Genomic DNA, 17,393 nt, shown 5'->3' on the forward strand with positions numbered 1-17,393 from the left:
CTCCTACAGGAGCAGAGGGCCTCAACACAGTCAGTGTTCCTCCTACTGGAGCAGAGGGCCTCAACACAGTCAGTGTTCCTCCTACTGGAGCAGAGGGCCTCAACACAGTCAGTATTCCTCCTACAGGAGCAGAGGGCCTCAACACAGTCAGTATTCCTCCTACAGGAGCAGAGGGCCTCAACACAGTCAGTATTCCTCCTACTGGAGCAGAGGGCCTCAACACAGTCAGTATTCCTCCTACAGGAGCAGAGGGCCTCAACACAGTCAGTATTCCTCCTACTGGAGCAGAGGGCCTCAACACAGTCAGTATTCCTCCTACAGGAACAGAGGGCCTCAACACAGTCAGTATTCCTCCTACTGGAGCAGAGGGCCTCAACACAGTCAGTGTTCCTCCTACTGGAGCAGAGGGCCTCAACACAGTCAGTATTCCTCCTACTGGAGCAGAGGGCCTCAACACAGTCAGTGTTCCTCCTACTGGAGCAGAGGGCCTCAACACAGTCAGTATTCCTCCTACTGGAACAGAGGGCCTCAACACAGTCAGTATTCCTCCTACTGGAGCAGAGGGCCTCAACACAGTCAGTATTCCTCCTACTGGAGCAGAGGGCCTCAACACAGTCAGTATTCCTCCTACTGGAACAGAGGGCCTCAACACAGTCAGTATTCCTCCTACCGGAGCAGAGGGCCTCAACACAGTCAGTATTCCTCCTACCGGAGCAGAGGGCCTCAACACAGTCAGTATTCCTCCTACCGGAGCAGAGGGCCTCAACACAGTCAGTATTCCTCCTACTGGAGCAGAGGGCCTCAACACAGTCAGTATTCCTCCTACTGGAGCAGAGGGCCTCAACACAGTCAGTATTCCTCCTACTGGAGCAGAGGGCCTCAACACAGTCAGTATTCCTCCTACTGGAGCAGAGGGCCTCAACACAGTCAGTATTCCTCCTACAGGAGCAGAGGGCCTCAACACAGTCAGTATTCCTCCTACTGGAGCAGAGGGCCTCAACACAGTCAGTATTCCTCCTACAGGAGCAGAGGGCCTCAACACAGTCAGTGTTCCTCCTACTGGAGCAGAGGGCCTCAACACAGTCAGTATTCCTCCTACTGGAGCAGAGGGCCTCAACACAGTCAGTATTCCTCCTACTGGAGCAGAGGGCCTCAACACAGTCAGTATTCCTCATACAGGAGCAGAGGGCCTCAACACAGTCAGTATTCCTCCTACTGGAGCAGAGGGCCTCAACACAGTCAGTGTTCCTCCTATAGGAGCAGAGGGCCTCAACACAGTCAGTATTCCTCCTACTGGAGCAGAGGGCCTCAACACAGTCAGTATTCCTCCTACAGGAGCAGAGGGCCTCAACACAGTCAGTATTCCTCCTACTGGAGCAGAGGGCCTCAACACAGTCAGTATTCCTCCTACTGGAACAGAGGGCCTCAACACAGTCAGTATTCCTCCTACTGGAGCAGAGGGTCTCAACACAGTCAGTATTCCTCCTACTGGAGCAGAGGGCCTCAACACAGTCAGTATTCCTCCTATAGGAGCAGAGGGCCTCAACACAGTCAGTATTCCTCCAATAGGAGCAGAGGGCCTCAACACAGTCAGTATTCCTCCTATAGGAGCAGAGGGCCTCAACACAGTCAGTATTCCTCCTATAGGAGCAGAGGGCCTCAACACAGTCAGTATTCCTCCTATAGGAGCAGAGGGCCTCAACACAGTCAGTATTCCTCCTACTGGAGCAGAGGGCCTCAACACAGTCAGTATTCCTCCTACTGGAGCAGAGGGCCTCAACACAGTCAGTATTCCTCCTACTGGAGCAGAGGGCCTCAACACAGTCAGTATTCCTCCTACTGGAGCAGAGGGCCTCAACACAGTCAGTATTCCTCCTACAGGAGCAGAGGGCCTCAACACAGTCAGTATTCCTCCTACTGGAGCAGAGGGCCTCAACACAGTCAGTATTCCTCCTACTGGAGCAGAGGGCCTCAACACAGTCAGTATTCCTCCTACTGGAGCAGAGGGCCTCAACACAGTCAGTATTCCTCCTACTGGAGCAGAGGGCTTCAACACAGTCAGTATTCCTCCTACTGGAGCAGAGGGCCTCAACACAGTCAGTATTCCTCCTACTGGAGCAGAGGGCCTCAACACAGTCAGTATTCCTCCTACAGGAGCAGAGGGCCTCAACACAGTCAGTATTCCTCCTACTGGAGCAGAGGGCCTCAACACAGTCAGTATTCCTCCTACAGGAGCAGAGGGCCTCAACACAGTCAGTATTCGTCCTACTGGAGCAGAGGGCCTCAACACAGTCAGTATTCCTCCTACTGGAACAGAGGGCCTCAACACAGTCAGTATTCCTCCTACTGGAGCAGAGGGCCTCAACACAGTCAGTATTCCTCCTACAGGAGCAGAGGGCCTCAACACAGTCAGTATTCCTCCTACTGGAGCAGAGGGCCTCAACACAGTCAGTATTCCTCCTACTGGAACAGAGGGCCTCAACACAGTCAGTATTCCTCCTACAGGAGCAGAGGGCCTCAACACAGTCAGTATTCCTCCTACTGGAGCAGAGGGCCTCAACACAGTCAGTATTCCTCCTACTGGAGCAGAGGGCCTCAACACAGTCAGTATTCCTCCTACAGGAGCAGAGGGCCTCAACACAGTCAGTATTCCTCCTACTGGAGCAGAGGGCCTCAACACAGTCAGTATTCCTCCTACTGGAACAAAGGGCCTCAACACAGTCAGTATTCCTCCTACTGGAGCAGAGGGCCTCAACACAGTCAGTATTCCTCCTACAGGAGCAGAGGGCCTCAACACAGTCAGTATTCCTCCTACAGGAACAGAGGGCCTCAACACAGTCAGTATTCCTCCTACAGGAACAGAGGGCCTCAACACAGTCAGTATTCCTCCTACTGGAGCAGAGGGCCTCAACACAGTCAGTATTCCTCCTACAGGAGCAGAGGGCCTCAACACAGTCAGTGTTCCTCCTACTGGAGCAGAGGGCCTCAACACAGTCAGTATTCCTCCTACAGGAGCAGAGGGCCTCAACACAGTCAGTATTCGTCCTACTGGAGCAGAGGGCCTCAACACAGTCAGTATTCCTCCTACTGGAACAGAGGGCCTCAACACAGTCAGTATTCCTCCTACTGGAGCAGAGGGCCTCAACACAGTCAGTATTCCTCCTACAGGAGCAGAGGGCCTCAACACAGTCAGTATTCCTCCTACTGGAGCAGAGGGCCTCAACACAGTCAGTATTCCTCCTACTGGAACAGAGGGCCTCAACACAGTCAGTATTCCTCCTACAGGAGCAGAGGGCCTCAACACAGTCAGTATTCCTCCTACTGGAGCAGAGGGCCTCAACACAGTCAGTATTCCTCCTACTGGAGCAGAGGGCCTCAACACAGTCAGTATTCCTCCTACAGGAGCAGAGGGCCTCAACACAGTCAGTATTCCTCCTACTGGAACAAAGGGCCTCAACACAGTCAGTGTTCCTCCTACTGGAGCAGAGGGCCTCAACACAGTCAGTATTCCTCCTACTGGAGCAGAGGGCCTCAACACAGTCAGTGTTCCTCCTACTGGAGCAGAGGGCCTCAACACAGTCAGTATTCCTCCTACTGGAGCAGAGGGCCTCAACACAGTCAGTGTTCCTCCTACTGGAGCAGAGGGCCTCAACACAGTCAGTGTTCCTCCTACTGGAGCAGAGGGCCTCAACACAGTCAGTATTCCTCCTACTGGAGCAGAGGGCCTCAACACAGTCAGTATTCCTCCTACTGGAGCAGAGGGCCTCAACACAGTCAGTGTATCTCCAGTGAATCCTGTTCTCTTTTCATCATAAGTGGAATAGAAAATGGACAACAAAGACAACATTTGAAAAAGCCATTCTGCATCACCAAAAATGTCAAAAGAAAACGTCATTCCACAACAATTGTGGAAAAGAAAAAACCTAGAAATTCCTCAAATCAAAATGAGTCCTATTGAAATGAGTGACTGTTTGTGTAAAAGGCAAACTCACTCTGTCGATGATCTGTTTGATGGTGTGGAGACGGATGATTCCAGAACTACGCTGGTCTTTCCCTGCGTCTCTCGGTTCACTCTCTGGAACACACGAGAAGGAACAGTTTCATTGCATAGTTCTTTAATCGTTCCTATAATTAACTCGTTTTTAATGGAATTCTAGAAAACTAATCACAGCGTGTGGAATGTCATTTTGATACACTTTGTTACTCACTTGCGAGCTCAAACAGATCGGGCTCCTCTCGGGAGAGTTTCTCTCGTGCCACGTCTGCGATGGGTCCAAATATCACCACAGGCCTCAGGAAACCAGCTGGACAAAACACCCCACAACAGAAGACCATCACAGTACATTAGACTGAGTGGGAGGATTAGTGATTTTGTGTGATTTTTTTATTTGGCTCTCCATTAGCTGTGGAAGAAGCAACAGATATTCTTCCTGGTGTCCACACCAAAACGTTGGAAACATGACAAAATAGAGAACACTAATGGAAAAGAACAGTAACACAAATGTATAACTAAAACTACACAACTAAAGAAAAGAGATATTCTAAAAGTATTAACAATTGTTTCATTATAAAAACAGCGTAACATTTAGTAAAAGCAGAATATTTGGGTCAGGATTGTGTAGCAGTAAACTGTAGTGTTACATTCCAGGGGTATTTTCTTCCCTCTATCAATTGAAAGACAATATTTATAGTTGGCGCTACGTTATGAAAGCTCACCGCTATTAGAGACAGGTTAAGATTTACAAGAGTTGCAAGGGAGGAGGGGCTAGGGAGGAGGGGTTAGGGAGGAGGGGCTAGGGAGGAGGGGTTAGGGAGGAGGGGTGAGGGAGGAGGGGCTAGGGAGGAGGGGTTAGGGAGGAGGGGTTAGGGGGGAGGGGTTAGGGAGGAGGGGCTAGGGAGGAGGGGCTGAGGGAGGAGAGGTTAGGGAGGAGGGGCTGAGGGAAGAGGGGCTTAGGGAGGAGGGGCTTAGGGAGGAGGACTGAGGGAAGAGGGGCTGAGGGAGGAGGGGCTGAGGGAGGAGGGTTTAGGGAGGAGGGCTGAGGGAGGAGGGTTTAGGGAGGAGGGGCTGAGGGAGGAGGGGCTGAGGAAGGAGGGTTTAGGGAGGAGGGGCTGAGGGAAGACGGTTTAGGGAGGAGGGGCTTAGGGAGGAGGGTTTAGGGAGGAGGGCTGAGGGAGGAGGGTTTAGGGAGGAGGGGCTGAGGGAGGAGGGTTTAGGGAGGAGGGCTGAGGGAGGAGGGTTTAGGGAGGAGGGGCTGAGGGAGGAGGGGCTGAGGGAGGATAGGTTATGGAGGAGGGGCTGAGGGAGGAGGGTTTAGGGAGGAGGGGCTGAGGGAGGAGGGTTTAGGGAGGAGGGTTTAGGGAGGAGGGTTTAGGGAGGAGGGGCTGAGGGAGGAGGGGCTGAGGGAAGACGGTTTAGGGAGGAGGGGCTGAGGGAGGAGAGGTTAGGGAGGAGGGGCTGAGGGAGGAGGGTTTAGGGAGGAGGGGCTAGGGAGGAGGGCTGAGGGAGGAGGGTTTAGGGAGGAGGGGCTGAGGGAGGAGGGTTTAGGGAGGAGGGTTTAGGGAGGAGGGGCTGAGGGAGGAGGAGGCTTTGTGTTATAAGCACATATAAGCGTTTATAATGTGTTATTACAAGGCAAGTCATCCTCACCTTCTCTAAGCACCACCCTCTCGTATGCGGGGAACTTGGACTGGACGGGCTGGGCCGACAGGTCCTCTCTGCTCTTCCTCAGGTTCCTCTTGGAGCTCCTCAGGCCCCTGAACCTCCAGAAGTCTGCCCTGTCGCCCCCAGCTGTCTTGGGGAGGCTGTACTGCACGCTGGACAGCTGCTCCGCTCTGGAGACAGATAGAGGAGAAGGAGTTGGATAACTAACTAACTCGATAACTAACCCTAACCCTGCTGTCTTGGGGAGGGTGTATTTCACACCCAGAGTGGAGAGAAGTTTGTTATTCTCTGTAAAAGAGAATGAGATTAGGTCTCCCGAGTGGTGCAGTGGTTTAAGGCAGTCCAGGCTCTGTCGCAGCCGGGCCGTGACCGGGAGACCCATGGGGCGGCGCAACATTGGCCCAGTATCGTCCGGGTTAGGGGAGGGGTTTGGCCGGCCGGGATGTTCTTGTCCCATCGCGCTCTAGCGACTCCTGTGGCGGGCCGGGCGCAATACACGCTGACACGGTCACCAGGTGTACAGTGTTTCCTCTGACACGTTGGTGTGGCTGGCTTCAGGGTGAAGTGGACATTGTGTCAAGAAGCAGTACGGCTTGGCAGGGTCGTGTTTCCTAAGGATGCATGGCTCTTGACCTTCTCCTCTCCCGAGTCCGTACGGGAGTTGCAGCGATGAGACAAGACTGTAACTACCAATTGGATACCACAAAATTGGGGAGAAAAAGGGGTACAAAAAATGATTATTTAAAAAAATGAGAACGAGATTTAGTTATCTGTATAACTCAGATGATGAATGTCTATTGATTGAAATGTCGGTGAAAAATATGCATGACATTTTCGGGGAATCAAAATCACCGGGGGTGCTGGAGTTGCTTTTCTATTCAGAACAAGAGAATGAGAGGGACAGACAGAGTTCTCGGTAGAGACACCTCTGTAGAGGGCTTTCATGTGTCTGTGACACTGTCCAGGAAACTTGGCATGGCTAACGTGCCAACACAGAGGCACTTACACGGCAATGATAATCATAACAAATGTGGTTAAAGCTACGAGAGGACAACGTGACGTTAACATTGTTACGATGACTTGTGACCAGTGTGAATCTTCCCCTTATTGTTTTAATGCATTTACATGATTGTCTAAAAAAAAACAGGTAAGTTATACAGAACACATTATGTTTTCAAATAAACAAAACTGATTTTTTTGAGTGTCATCATCACCTGTTCTTGTTAGGTATGATGCCTCTCTCCACTTCCTGGTGGTTCTTCCCGATGCGGATGGCCAGCCAGGATCCCAGCTTGCCGTTGTACAGGGTGTCCACCACTCTGAACACCTCTCCCTTGTTGAAGCTCAGGCCGTACGGAGACTCCTTCTCATACTCAAAGTGGGTCCGGATGTAGAACGAGTCGCCCACATCAGACTCCACGATCCGCCGGTACACTGGACCAGAACACAGACTGAGTTTGAGTATCAGAGTTAGAGGCAGAGTTGAGAGAAAGACAGAGTTGAGAGACAGAGTGTTGAGAGACAGAGTCAGAGTTAGAGACAGAGTCAGAGTTAGAGACAGAGTTGAGAGAAAGAGAGTTGAGAGACAGAGTGTTGAGAGACAGAGTCAGAGACAGAGTCAGAGTTAGAGACAGAGTCAGAGACAGAGTTAGAGACAGAGTCAGAGTTAGAGACAGAGTTGAGAGAAAGAGAGTTGAGAGACAGAGTGTTGAGAGACAGAGTCAGAGACAGAGTCAGAGACAGAGTCAGAGTCAGAGACAGAGTCAGAGACAGACAGAAAGGAGAGCAGAGCAATAGAGATACATCTCAGATGATGGAAGTTCAACGGGTCCCAATGTGCTTCTCTCCCATTACCTTGACCCTAAGTATTTGATGATTGCAGATCTGTATGGTGGAAGCTTCACCACTAAACTGATTGTACCTATCGGAACCCTCAGATAAACTGATTGTACCTATCGGAACCCTCAGATAAACTGATTGTACCTATCGGAACCCTCAGATAAACTGATTGTACCTATCGGAACCGTCAGTTAAACTGATTGTACCTATCGGAACCGTCAGTTAAACTGATTGTACCTATCGGAACCGTCAGTTAAACTGATTGTACCTATCGGAACCCTCAGATAAACTGATTGTACCTATCGGAACCCTCAGATAAACTGATTGTACCTATCGGAACCCTCAGATAAACTGATTGTACCTATCGGAACCTTCAGATAAACTGATTGTACCTATCGGAACCCTCAGATAAATTGATTGTACCTATCGGAACCCTCAGATAAACTGATTGTACCTATCGGAACCCTCAGATAAACTGATTGTACCTATCGGAACCCTCAGATAAACTGATTGTACCTATCGGAACCTTCAGATAAACTGATTGTACCTGTCGGAACCCTCAGATAAACTGATTGTACCTGTCGGAACCCTCAGATAAACTGATTGTACCTATCGGAACCCTCAGATAAACTGATTGTACCTATCGGAACCTTCAGATCTGCAAATATTGATATATAACAGTGTTTTTCAAACCTCTCCTCAGGGATTCCCAGACATAAAAAATATATATATATATATATATTTTTAAATAGCTAGCCCTGAACTAGCTCCTCACCTGATTCAAGTAGTCATCGGCTTGATGATTAGTTGACCAGTTGAATCAGGTAAGCTAGCTGTGGAATAGTTCAAATACACGGACCGTCTGGGGATCCCCGAGGAGACTTTTGAAAAACCCTGGGAGGGATGGAGTGACCAGTCCTCAGTCTGTGATTCATCCAGTTGTTGCTTCCAGCCTACAAACAGAAACTAAAACAGCAAGCTCCCGCGCTCAGGTCTGTTCAACGCTGGTCCGACCAATCTGATTCCACGCTTCAAGACTGCTTCGATCACGTGGATTGGGATATGTTCCGCATTGCGTCCAACAACAACATTGACGAATACGCTGATTCGGTGAGCGAGTTCATTAGGAAGTGCATTGACGATGTCGTACCCACAGCAACGATTAAAACATTCCCAAACCAGAAACCGTGGATTGATGGCAGCATTCGCATGAAACTGAAAGCGCGAACCACTGCTTTTAACCAGGGCAAGGTGACCGGAAACATGACCGAATACAAACAGTGTAGCTATTCCCTCCGCAAGGCAATCAAACAAGCTAAGTGCCAGTATAGAGACAAAGTAGAGTCGCAATTCAACAGCTCAGACACAAGAGGTATGTGGCAGGGTCTACAGTCAATCACGGATTACAAAAAGAAAACCAGCCCCGCCGCGGACCAGGATGTCTTGCTCCCAGACAGACTAAATAACTTTTTTGCTCGCTTTGAGGACAATACAGTGCCACTGACACGGCCCGCTACCAAAACCTTCGGGCTCTCCTTCACTGCAGCCGAGGTGAGTAAAACATTTAAACGTGTTAACCCTCGCAAGGCTGCAGGCCCAGACGGCATTCCCAGCCGCGTCCTCAGAGCATGCGCAGACCAGCTGGCTGGTGTGTTTAAGGACATATTCAATCAATCCTTATCCCAGTCTGCTGTTCCCACATGCTTCAAGAGGGCCACCATTGTTCCTGTTCCCAAGAAAGCTAAGGTAACGGAGCTAAACGACTACCGCCCCGTAGCACTCACTTCCGTCATCATGAAGTGCTTTGAGAGACTAGTCAAGGACCATATCACCTCCACCCTACCTGACACCCTAGACCCACTCCAATTTGCTTACCGACCCAATAGGTCCACAGACGACGCAATCGCAACCACACTGCACACTGCCCTAACCCATCTGGACAAGAGGAATACCTATGTGAGAATGCTGTTCATCGACTACAGCTCAGCATTTAACACCATAGTACCCTCCAAACTCGTCATCAAGCTCGAGACCCTGGGTCTCGACCCCGCCCTGTGCAACTGGGTCCTGGACTTCCTGACGGGCCGCCCCCAGGTGGTGAGGGTAGGTAACAACATCTCCACCCCGCTGATCCTCAACACTGGGGCCCCACAAGGGTGCGTTCTGAGCCCTCTCCTGTACTCCCTGTTCACCCACGACTGCGTGGCCATGCACGCCTCCAACTCAATCATCAAGTTTGCGGACGACACTACAGTGGTAGGCTTGATTACCAACAACGACGAGACGGCCTACAGGGAGGAGGTGAGGGCCCTCGGAGTGTGGTGTCAGGAAAATAACCTCACACTCAACGTCAACAAAACAAAGGAGATGATCGTGGACTTCAGGAAACAGCAGAGGGAACACAACCCCTATCCGCATCGACGGGACATTAGTGGAGAAGGTGGAAAGTTAAGTTCCTCGGTGTACACATCACGGACAAACTGAATTGGTCCACCCACACAGACAGCGTTGTGAAGAAGGCGCAGCAGCGCCTCTTCAACCTAAGGAGGCTGAAGAAATTCGGCTTGTCACCAAAAGCACTCACAAACTTCTACAGATGCACAATCGAGAGCATCCTGTCGGGCTGTATCACCGCCTGGTACGGCAACTGCTCCGCCCACAACCGTAAGGCTCTCCAGAGGGTAGTGAGGTCTGCACAACGCATCACCGGGGGCAAACTACCTGCCCTCCAGGACACCTACACCACCCGATGTCACAGGAAGGCCATAAAGATCATCAAGGACAACAACCACCCGAGCCACTGCCTGTTCACCCCGCTATCATCCAGAAGGCGAGGCCAGTACAGGTGCATCAAAGCAGGGACCGAGAGACTGAAAAACAGCTTCTATCTCAAGGCCATCAGACTGTTAAACAGCCACCACTAACATTTAGTGGCCGCTGCCAACATACTGACTCAACTCCAGCCACTTTAATAATGGGAATTGATGGAAATTATGTAAAAATGTATCACTAGCCACTTTAAACAATGCCACTTAATATAATGTTTACATACCCTACATTACTCATCTCATATGTATATGTATATACTGTACTCTATATCATCTACTGCATCTTGCCATCTTTATGTAATACATGTATCACTAGCCACTTTAAACTATGCCACTTTATGTTTACATACCCTACATTACTCATCTCATATGTATAGACTGTACTCTATACCATCTACTGCATCTTGCCTATGCCGTTCTGTACCATCACTCATTCATATATCTTTATGTACATATTCTTTATCCCTTTACACTTGTGTGTATAAGGTAGTAGTTGTGGAATTGTTAGGTTAGATTACTTGTTGGTTATTACTGCATTGTCGGAACTAGAAGCACAAGCATTTCGCTACACTCGCATTAACATCTGCTAACCATGTGTACGTGACAAATAAAATTTGATTTGATTTGATTTCCTGTCGTCCTCCTGTACTCACCATCCTTCTTCTTCTGGGCCAGGATGGTGACCTCTTCACCTTTAGGGAGGTCAAGGAGGAACAGCACCGCCTCTTCTCGGATTATATTAGCAAAATCCACATTATTAACCTGGAAGGAGGAAGAAAATAGGAAGATTGTCCAACGGTGACCATGGGAAAGGAGATTTAAGGGTATTCGTGCAACGTTTCATATAGCCTACGTTGTGGATTGTAGAATCTATAACAGATCACAGCACAATACATGTTCCTTGTCATGTTGAACATGTTGATGATGTGGGCCCTTGGAAAGCATCGAGGACGTGTAAAGGGTTGTTCCTTGTCATGTTGAACATGACAGTCGTGAAGAGGGCACGACAAAACCTATTTCCCCCCCAGGAGACTGAAAAGATTTGGCATGGGTCCTCAGATCTTCAAAAGGTTCTACAGCTGCACCATCGAGAGCATCCTGACTGGTTGCATCACTGCCTGGTATGGCAACTGCTCGACCTCCGACCGCAAGGCACTCCTAAGGGTAGTGTGTACGGCCCAGTACATCACTGGGGCCAAGCTTTCTGCCATCCAGGACCTCTACACCAGGCGGTGTCAGAGGAAGGCCCTAAAAATTGTCAAAAACTCCAGCCACCCTAGTCATAGACTGTTCTCTCTGCTACCGCACGGCAAGCGGTACCGAGCGCCAAGACGAGGTCCAAAAGGCTTCTTAACAGCTTCTACCCCCAAGCCGTAAGACTCCTGAACATCTAATCACACGGCTACCCGGAACCCTCTTTTACGCTGCTGCTACTAACTGTTTATAATCTATGCATAGTCACTTTAACTCTTCCGTACATTAACATATTACCTCAATTACCCCGACTAACCGGTGCCCCCGCACATTGACTCTGTACCGGTACCCCCTGTATATAGCCTCCACATTGACTCTGTACCGGTAGCCCTGTATATAGCCTCCACATTGACTCTGTACCGGTACCCCCTGTCAATACCTACACATTGACTCTGTACCGGTACCCCCTGTATATAGCCTCCACATTGACTCTGTACCGGTACCCCCTGTATATAGCCTCCACATTGACTCTGTACCGGTACCCCCTGTATATAGCCTCCACATTGACTCTGTACCGGTACCCCCTGTATATAGCCTCCACATTGACTCTGTACCGGTACACCCTGTATATAGCCTCCACATTGACTTTGTCCCGTAACACCCTGTATATAGCCTCCACATTGACTCTGTACCGTAACACCCTGTATATAGCCTCCACATTGACTCTGTACCGTAACACCCTGTATATAGCCTCCACATTGACTCTGTACCGTAACACCCAGTATATAGCCTCCACATTGACTCTGTACCATAACACCCAGTATATAGCCTCCACATTGACTCTGTACCGTAACACCCTGTATATAGCCTCCACATTGACTCTGTACCGGTACCCCCTGTATATAGCCTCCACATTGACTCTGTACCGTAACACCCTGTATATAGCCTCCACATTGACTCTGTACCGTAACACCCTGTATATAGCCTCCACATTGACTCTGTACCGTAACACCCTGTATATAGCCTCCACATTGACTCTGTACCGTAACACCCAGTATATAGCCTCCACATTGACTCTGTACCATAACACCCAGTATATAGCCTCCACATTGACTCTGTACCGTAACACCCTGTATATAGCCTCCACATTGACTCTGTACCGCAACACCCTGTATATAGCCTCCACATTGACTCTGTACCGTAACACCCTGTATATAGCCTCCACATTGACTCTGTACCGTAACACCCTGTATATAGCCTCCACATTGACTCTGTACCGCAACACCCTGTATATAGCCTCCACATTGACTCTGTACCGTAACACCCTGTATATAGCCTCCACATTGACTCTGTACCGTAACACCCTGTATATAGCCTCCACATTGACTCTGTACCGTAACACCCTGTATATAGCCTCCACATTGACTCTGTACCGTAACACCCTGTATATAGCCTCCACATTGACTCTGTACCGCAACACCCTGTATATAGCCTCCACATTGACTCTGTACCGTAACACCCTGTATATAGCCTCCACATTGACTCTGTACCGTAACACCCTGTATATAGCCTCCACATTGACTCTGTACCGTAACACCCTGTATATAGCCTCCACATTGACTCTGTACCGTAACACCCTGTATATAGCCTCCACTTTGACTCTGTACCGTAACACCCTGTATATAGCCTCTACATTGACTCTGTACCGCAACACCCTGTATATAGCCTCCACATTGACTCTGTACCGTAACACCCTGTATATAGCCTCCACATTGACTCTGTACCGCAACACCCTGTATATAGCCTCCACATTGACTCTGTACCGTAACACCCTGTATATAGCCTCCACATTGACTCTGTACCGTAACACCCTGTATATAGCCTCCACATTGACACATTTTTTACTTAACACTTCTTTTTTTCTTAACTTCTAAAAGCATTGTTGGTTAAGGGCTTGTCAGTCAGCATTTCACTGTAAGGTGAAGGAGGACACCTGTTGTTCCTTGTCATGTTGATGACGTTAGTTATCTAGTTATCTATGTAAAGGGTTGTGTGGATAAGTGTTAATTCGTGGCATGGAAAAAGATTGAGGATTCATTTCCCCCAGAGATCACATACAGTTGACAGGCCTGTCATATGTTACAGCATCTTTAACAGGCCACGAGTCAATAGTGCTGTTGGTCTACATGTCTCCACAACATCCTCATGTCTTGGTTCCTTCAGCATTAGCCCTGGTGACTATAACCCTGACCTTGTACTATAAACTAAGGAGGGGGTGGAGGAGGGGGTGGAGGAGGGAGAAGAGAGGAGGGGGTGGAAGAGGGAGAAGAGAGGAGGGGGTGGAGGAGAGAGGAGGGGGTGGAGGAGGGAGGAGGGGGTGGAGGAGGGAGAAGAGAGGAGGGGGTGGAGGAGAGAGGAGGGGGTGGAGGAGGGAGAAGAGAGGAGGGGGTGGAGGAGAGAGGAGGGGGTGGAGGAGGGAGAAGAGAGGAGGGGGTGGAGGAGAGAGGAGGGGGTGGAGGAGGGAGGAGGGGGTGGAGGAGGGAGAATAGAGGAGGGGGTGGAGGAGAGAAGAGGGGGTGGAAGAGGGAGAAGAGAGGAGGGGGTGGAGGAGAGAGGAGGGAGGAGGGGGTGGAGGAGGGAGAAGAGAGGAGGGGGTGGAGGAGGGGGTGGAAGAGGGAGAAGAGAGGAGGGGGTGAAGGAGAGAGGAGGGGGTGGAGGAGGGAGAAGAGAGGAGGGGGTGGAAGAGAGAGAAGAGAGGAGGGGGTGGAGGAGAGAGGAGGGGGTGGAGGAGGGAGAAGAGAGGAGGGGGTGGAAGAGGGAGAAGAGAGGAGGGGGTGGAGGAGAGAGGAGGGGGTGGAGGAGGGAGAAGAGAGGAGGGGGTGGAAGAGAGAGAAGAGAGGAGGGGGTGGAGGAGAGAGGAGGGGGTGGAGGAGAGAGGAGGGGGTGGAGGAGGGAGAAGAGAGGAGGGGGTGGAGGAGGGGGTGGAAGAGGGAGAAGAGAGGAGGGGGTGAAGGAGGGGGTGGAAGAGGGAGGAGAGAGGAGGGGTGGAGGAGGGAGAACAGAGGAGGGGGTGGAAGAAGGAGGAGAGAGGAGGGGTGGAGGAGGGAGAAGAGAAGAGGGGGTGGAGAAGGGGGTGGAGGAGGGAGAAGAGAAGAGGGGGTGGAGGAGGGGGTGTACTATGAACTAAGATCCACGCCATTACACATTATGCTCGGAGGGAGGAGTGGAGGAGTAGAAACAGGAAAAGATATTCGGCTCTGAGGGAAGAAGAGAAATGGGGCAGAGAAAGAGAGGGAAGAGGGGTTGGAGGAGAGATGAGGGCGTGAAGGAGGGAGAGAGAGAGAGAGGGAAGAGGGGTTGGAGGAGAGATGAGGGCGTGAAGGAGGGAGAGAGAGAGAGAGGGAAGAGGGGTTGGAGGAGAGATGAGGGAGTGAAGGAGGGAGAGAGAGAGAGAGGGAAGAGGGGTTGGAGGAGAGATGAGGGCGTGAAGGAGGGAGAGAGAGAGAGAGGGAAGAGGGGTTGGAGGAGAGATGAGGGCGTGAAGGAGGGAGAGAGAGAGAGAGGGAAGAGGGGTTGGAGGAGAGATGAGGGCGTGAAGGAGGGAGAGAGAGAGAGAGGGAAGAGGGGTTGGAGGAGAGATGAGGGCGTGAAGGAGGGAGAGAGAGAGAGAGGGAAGAGGGGTTGGAGGAGAGATGAGGGCGTGAAGGAGGGAGAGAGAGAGAGGGAAGAAGGGTTGGAGGAGAGACTAGAGTGTGAAGGAGAGAGAGAGAGAGAGGGAGGGGGGGTGGAGGAAAGAGGAGAGATGAGGGTGTGAAGGAGGGAGAGAGAGAGAGGAAGGAGAGAGGAGGGGGTGGAGGAGGGAGGAGAAAGGAGGGAGAAGAGGAGGGAGGAGAAAGGAGGGGGTGGAGGAGGGAGGAGAAAGGAGGGGGTGGAAGAGGGAGGAGAAAGGAGGGGGTGGAGGAGGGAGGAGAAAGGAGGGGGTGGAGGAGGGAGGAGAGAGGAGGGGGTGGAGGAGGGAGGAGAAAGGAGGGGGTGGAGGAGGGAGGAGAAAGGAGGGGGTGGAAGAGGGAGGAGAGAGGAGGGGAGGGAGGAGGGAGGAGAGAGGAGGGGGTGGAGGAGGGAGGAGAGAGGAGGGGAAGGAGAGAGGAGGGGAAGGAGGAGAGGAGGGGAAGGAGGAGGAGGGAGGAGAGAGGAGGGGAAGGAGGAGGGAGGAGAGAGGAGGGAGGAGAGAGAGAGATCTAGAGAGACACTGTTTTTGTGTGAGCACATTGCTAGGAGACCGACTCTGAAAGAGCAGGAATCTTGGAGCAGCCGGTTGTTTCAAACCATTAAATCAACCAGTGAAGGAAAAGCTTTGGATTTGTTCCACATGGCACCCTTTTCCCTTTAGAGTGCACTACTTTACCACAGGCCCTAGACAAAAGTAGTGCACTATTTAAGGAATAGGCTTCCATTTGGGATGCACATTTGAGATGTAAACCAGTGGTACGTTACAGCATTTCCCCCTGTAAATCTTTAGTCTGTTTTAGTGTGTCAACACAGATTTGCTAGTGTATGAAACATCTAAAATGTTTTAATATTTATTTAATTCCAGTGGGAACTATATAATACTGGAGTGAAATTCAATAGCTGATGGCATTGATTTAATTCATGTTTATTTAACCTTAATTTAACAAAGTCAGTTATGAATAAATCTAGTGGTCTAGTGGTTAGAGGGTAGGGACGGCAGGTAACCTAGTGGTTAGAGGGTAGGGACGGCAGGTAGTCTAGTGGTTAGAGGGTAGGGACGGCAGGTAACCTAGTGGTTAGAGGGTAGGGACGGCAGGTAACCTAGTGGTTAGAGTGTAGGGACGGCAGGTAACCTAGTGGTTAGAGGGTAGGGACGGCAGGTAACCTAGTAGTTAGAGGGTAGGGACGGCAGGTAGCCTAGTGGTTAGAGGGGGGCGGCAGGTAGCCTAGTGGTTAGAGGGTAGGGACGGCAGGTAGTCTAGTGGTTAGAGTGTAGGGACGGCAGGTAACCTAGTGGTTAGAGGGTAGGGACGGCAGGTAACCTAGTGGTTAGAGGGTAGGGACGGCAGGTAGTCTAGTGGTTAGAGGGTAGGGACGGCAGGTAGCCTAGTGGTTAGAGGGTAGGGACGGCAGGTAGTCTAGTGGTTAGAGTGTAGGGACGGCAGGTAACCTAGTGGTTAGAGGGTAGGGACGGCAGGTAACCTAGTGGTTAGAGGGTATGGGACGGCAGGTAGTCTAGTGGTTAGAGGGTAGGGACGGCAGGTAACCTATTGGTTAGAGGGTAGGGACGGCAGGTAACCTAGTGGTTAGAGGGTAGGGACGGCAGGTAGTCTAGTGGTTAGAGGGTAGGGACGGCAGGTAGTCTAGTGGTTAGAGGGTAGGGACGGCAGGTAACCTAGTGGTTAGAGGGTAGGGACGGCAGGTAACCTAGTGGTTAGAGGGTAGGGACGGCAGGTAACCTAGTGGTTAGAGGGGGGCGGCAGGTAACCTAGTGGTTAGAGGGTAGGGACGGCAGGTAACCTAGTGGTTAGAGGGTAGGGACGGCAGGTAACCTAGTGGTTAGAGGGTAGGGACGGCAGGTAGTCTAGTGGTTAGAGGGTGGGGACGGCAGGTAACCTATTGGTTAGAGGGTAGGGACGGCAGGTAACCTAGTGGTTAGAGGGTAGGGACGGCAGGTAACCTAGTGGTTAGAGGGGGGCGGCAGGTAGCCTAGTGGTTAGAGGGTAGGGACGGCAGGTAACCTAGTGGTTAGAGGGTAGGGACGGCAGGTAACCTAGTGGTTAGAGGGTAGGGACGGCAGGTAACCTATTGGTTAGAGGGTAGGGACGGCAGGTAACCTAGTGGTTAGAGGGTAGGGACGG

The 17,393-nt window shown here is 51.0% G+C and overlaps 1 protein-coding gene across 1 annotated transcript in view; it reads right to left on the minus strand.

Moving 5' to 3' along the window:
• The window catches only part of LOC120065974 (tight junction protein ZO-1-like), a 42,917-nt gene that overhangs the window by 24,394 nt on the left and 1,130 nt on the right, over window positions 1–17,393 (minus strand). The window contains exons 2-6 of the mRNA XM_039017014.1: window positions 10,983–11,091; window positions 6,877–7,096; window positions 5,648–5,832; window positions 4,209–4,304; window positions 3,993–4,075 (exon numbers count right to left, since the gene is read on the minus strand). Of these exons, the coding sequence (XP_038872942.1) occupies window positions 3,993–4,075; window positions 4,209–4,304; window positions 5,648–5,832; window positions 6,877–7,096; window positions 10,983–11,091 (693 nt within the window). The remainder of the gene's footprint in view (window positions 1–3,992; window positions 4,076–4,208; window positions 4,305–5,647; window positions 5,833–6,876; window positions 7,097–10,982; window positions 11,092–17,393) is intronic.

This window comes from Salvelinus namaycush, chromosome 21 (assembly GCF_016432855.1).
Source record: "Salvelinus namaycush isolate Seneca chromosome 21, SaNama_1.0, whole genome shotgun sequence".
Classification (NCBI taxonomy): Eukaryota; Metazoa; Chordata; class Actinopteri; order Salmoniformes; family Salmonidae; genus Salvelinus; species Salvelinus namaycush.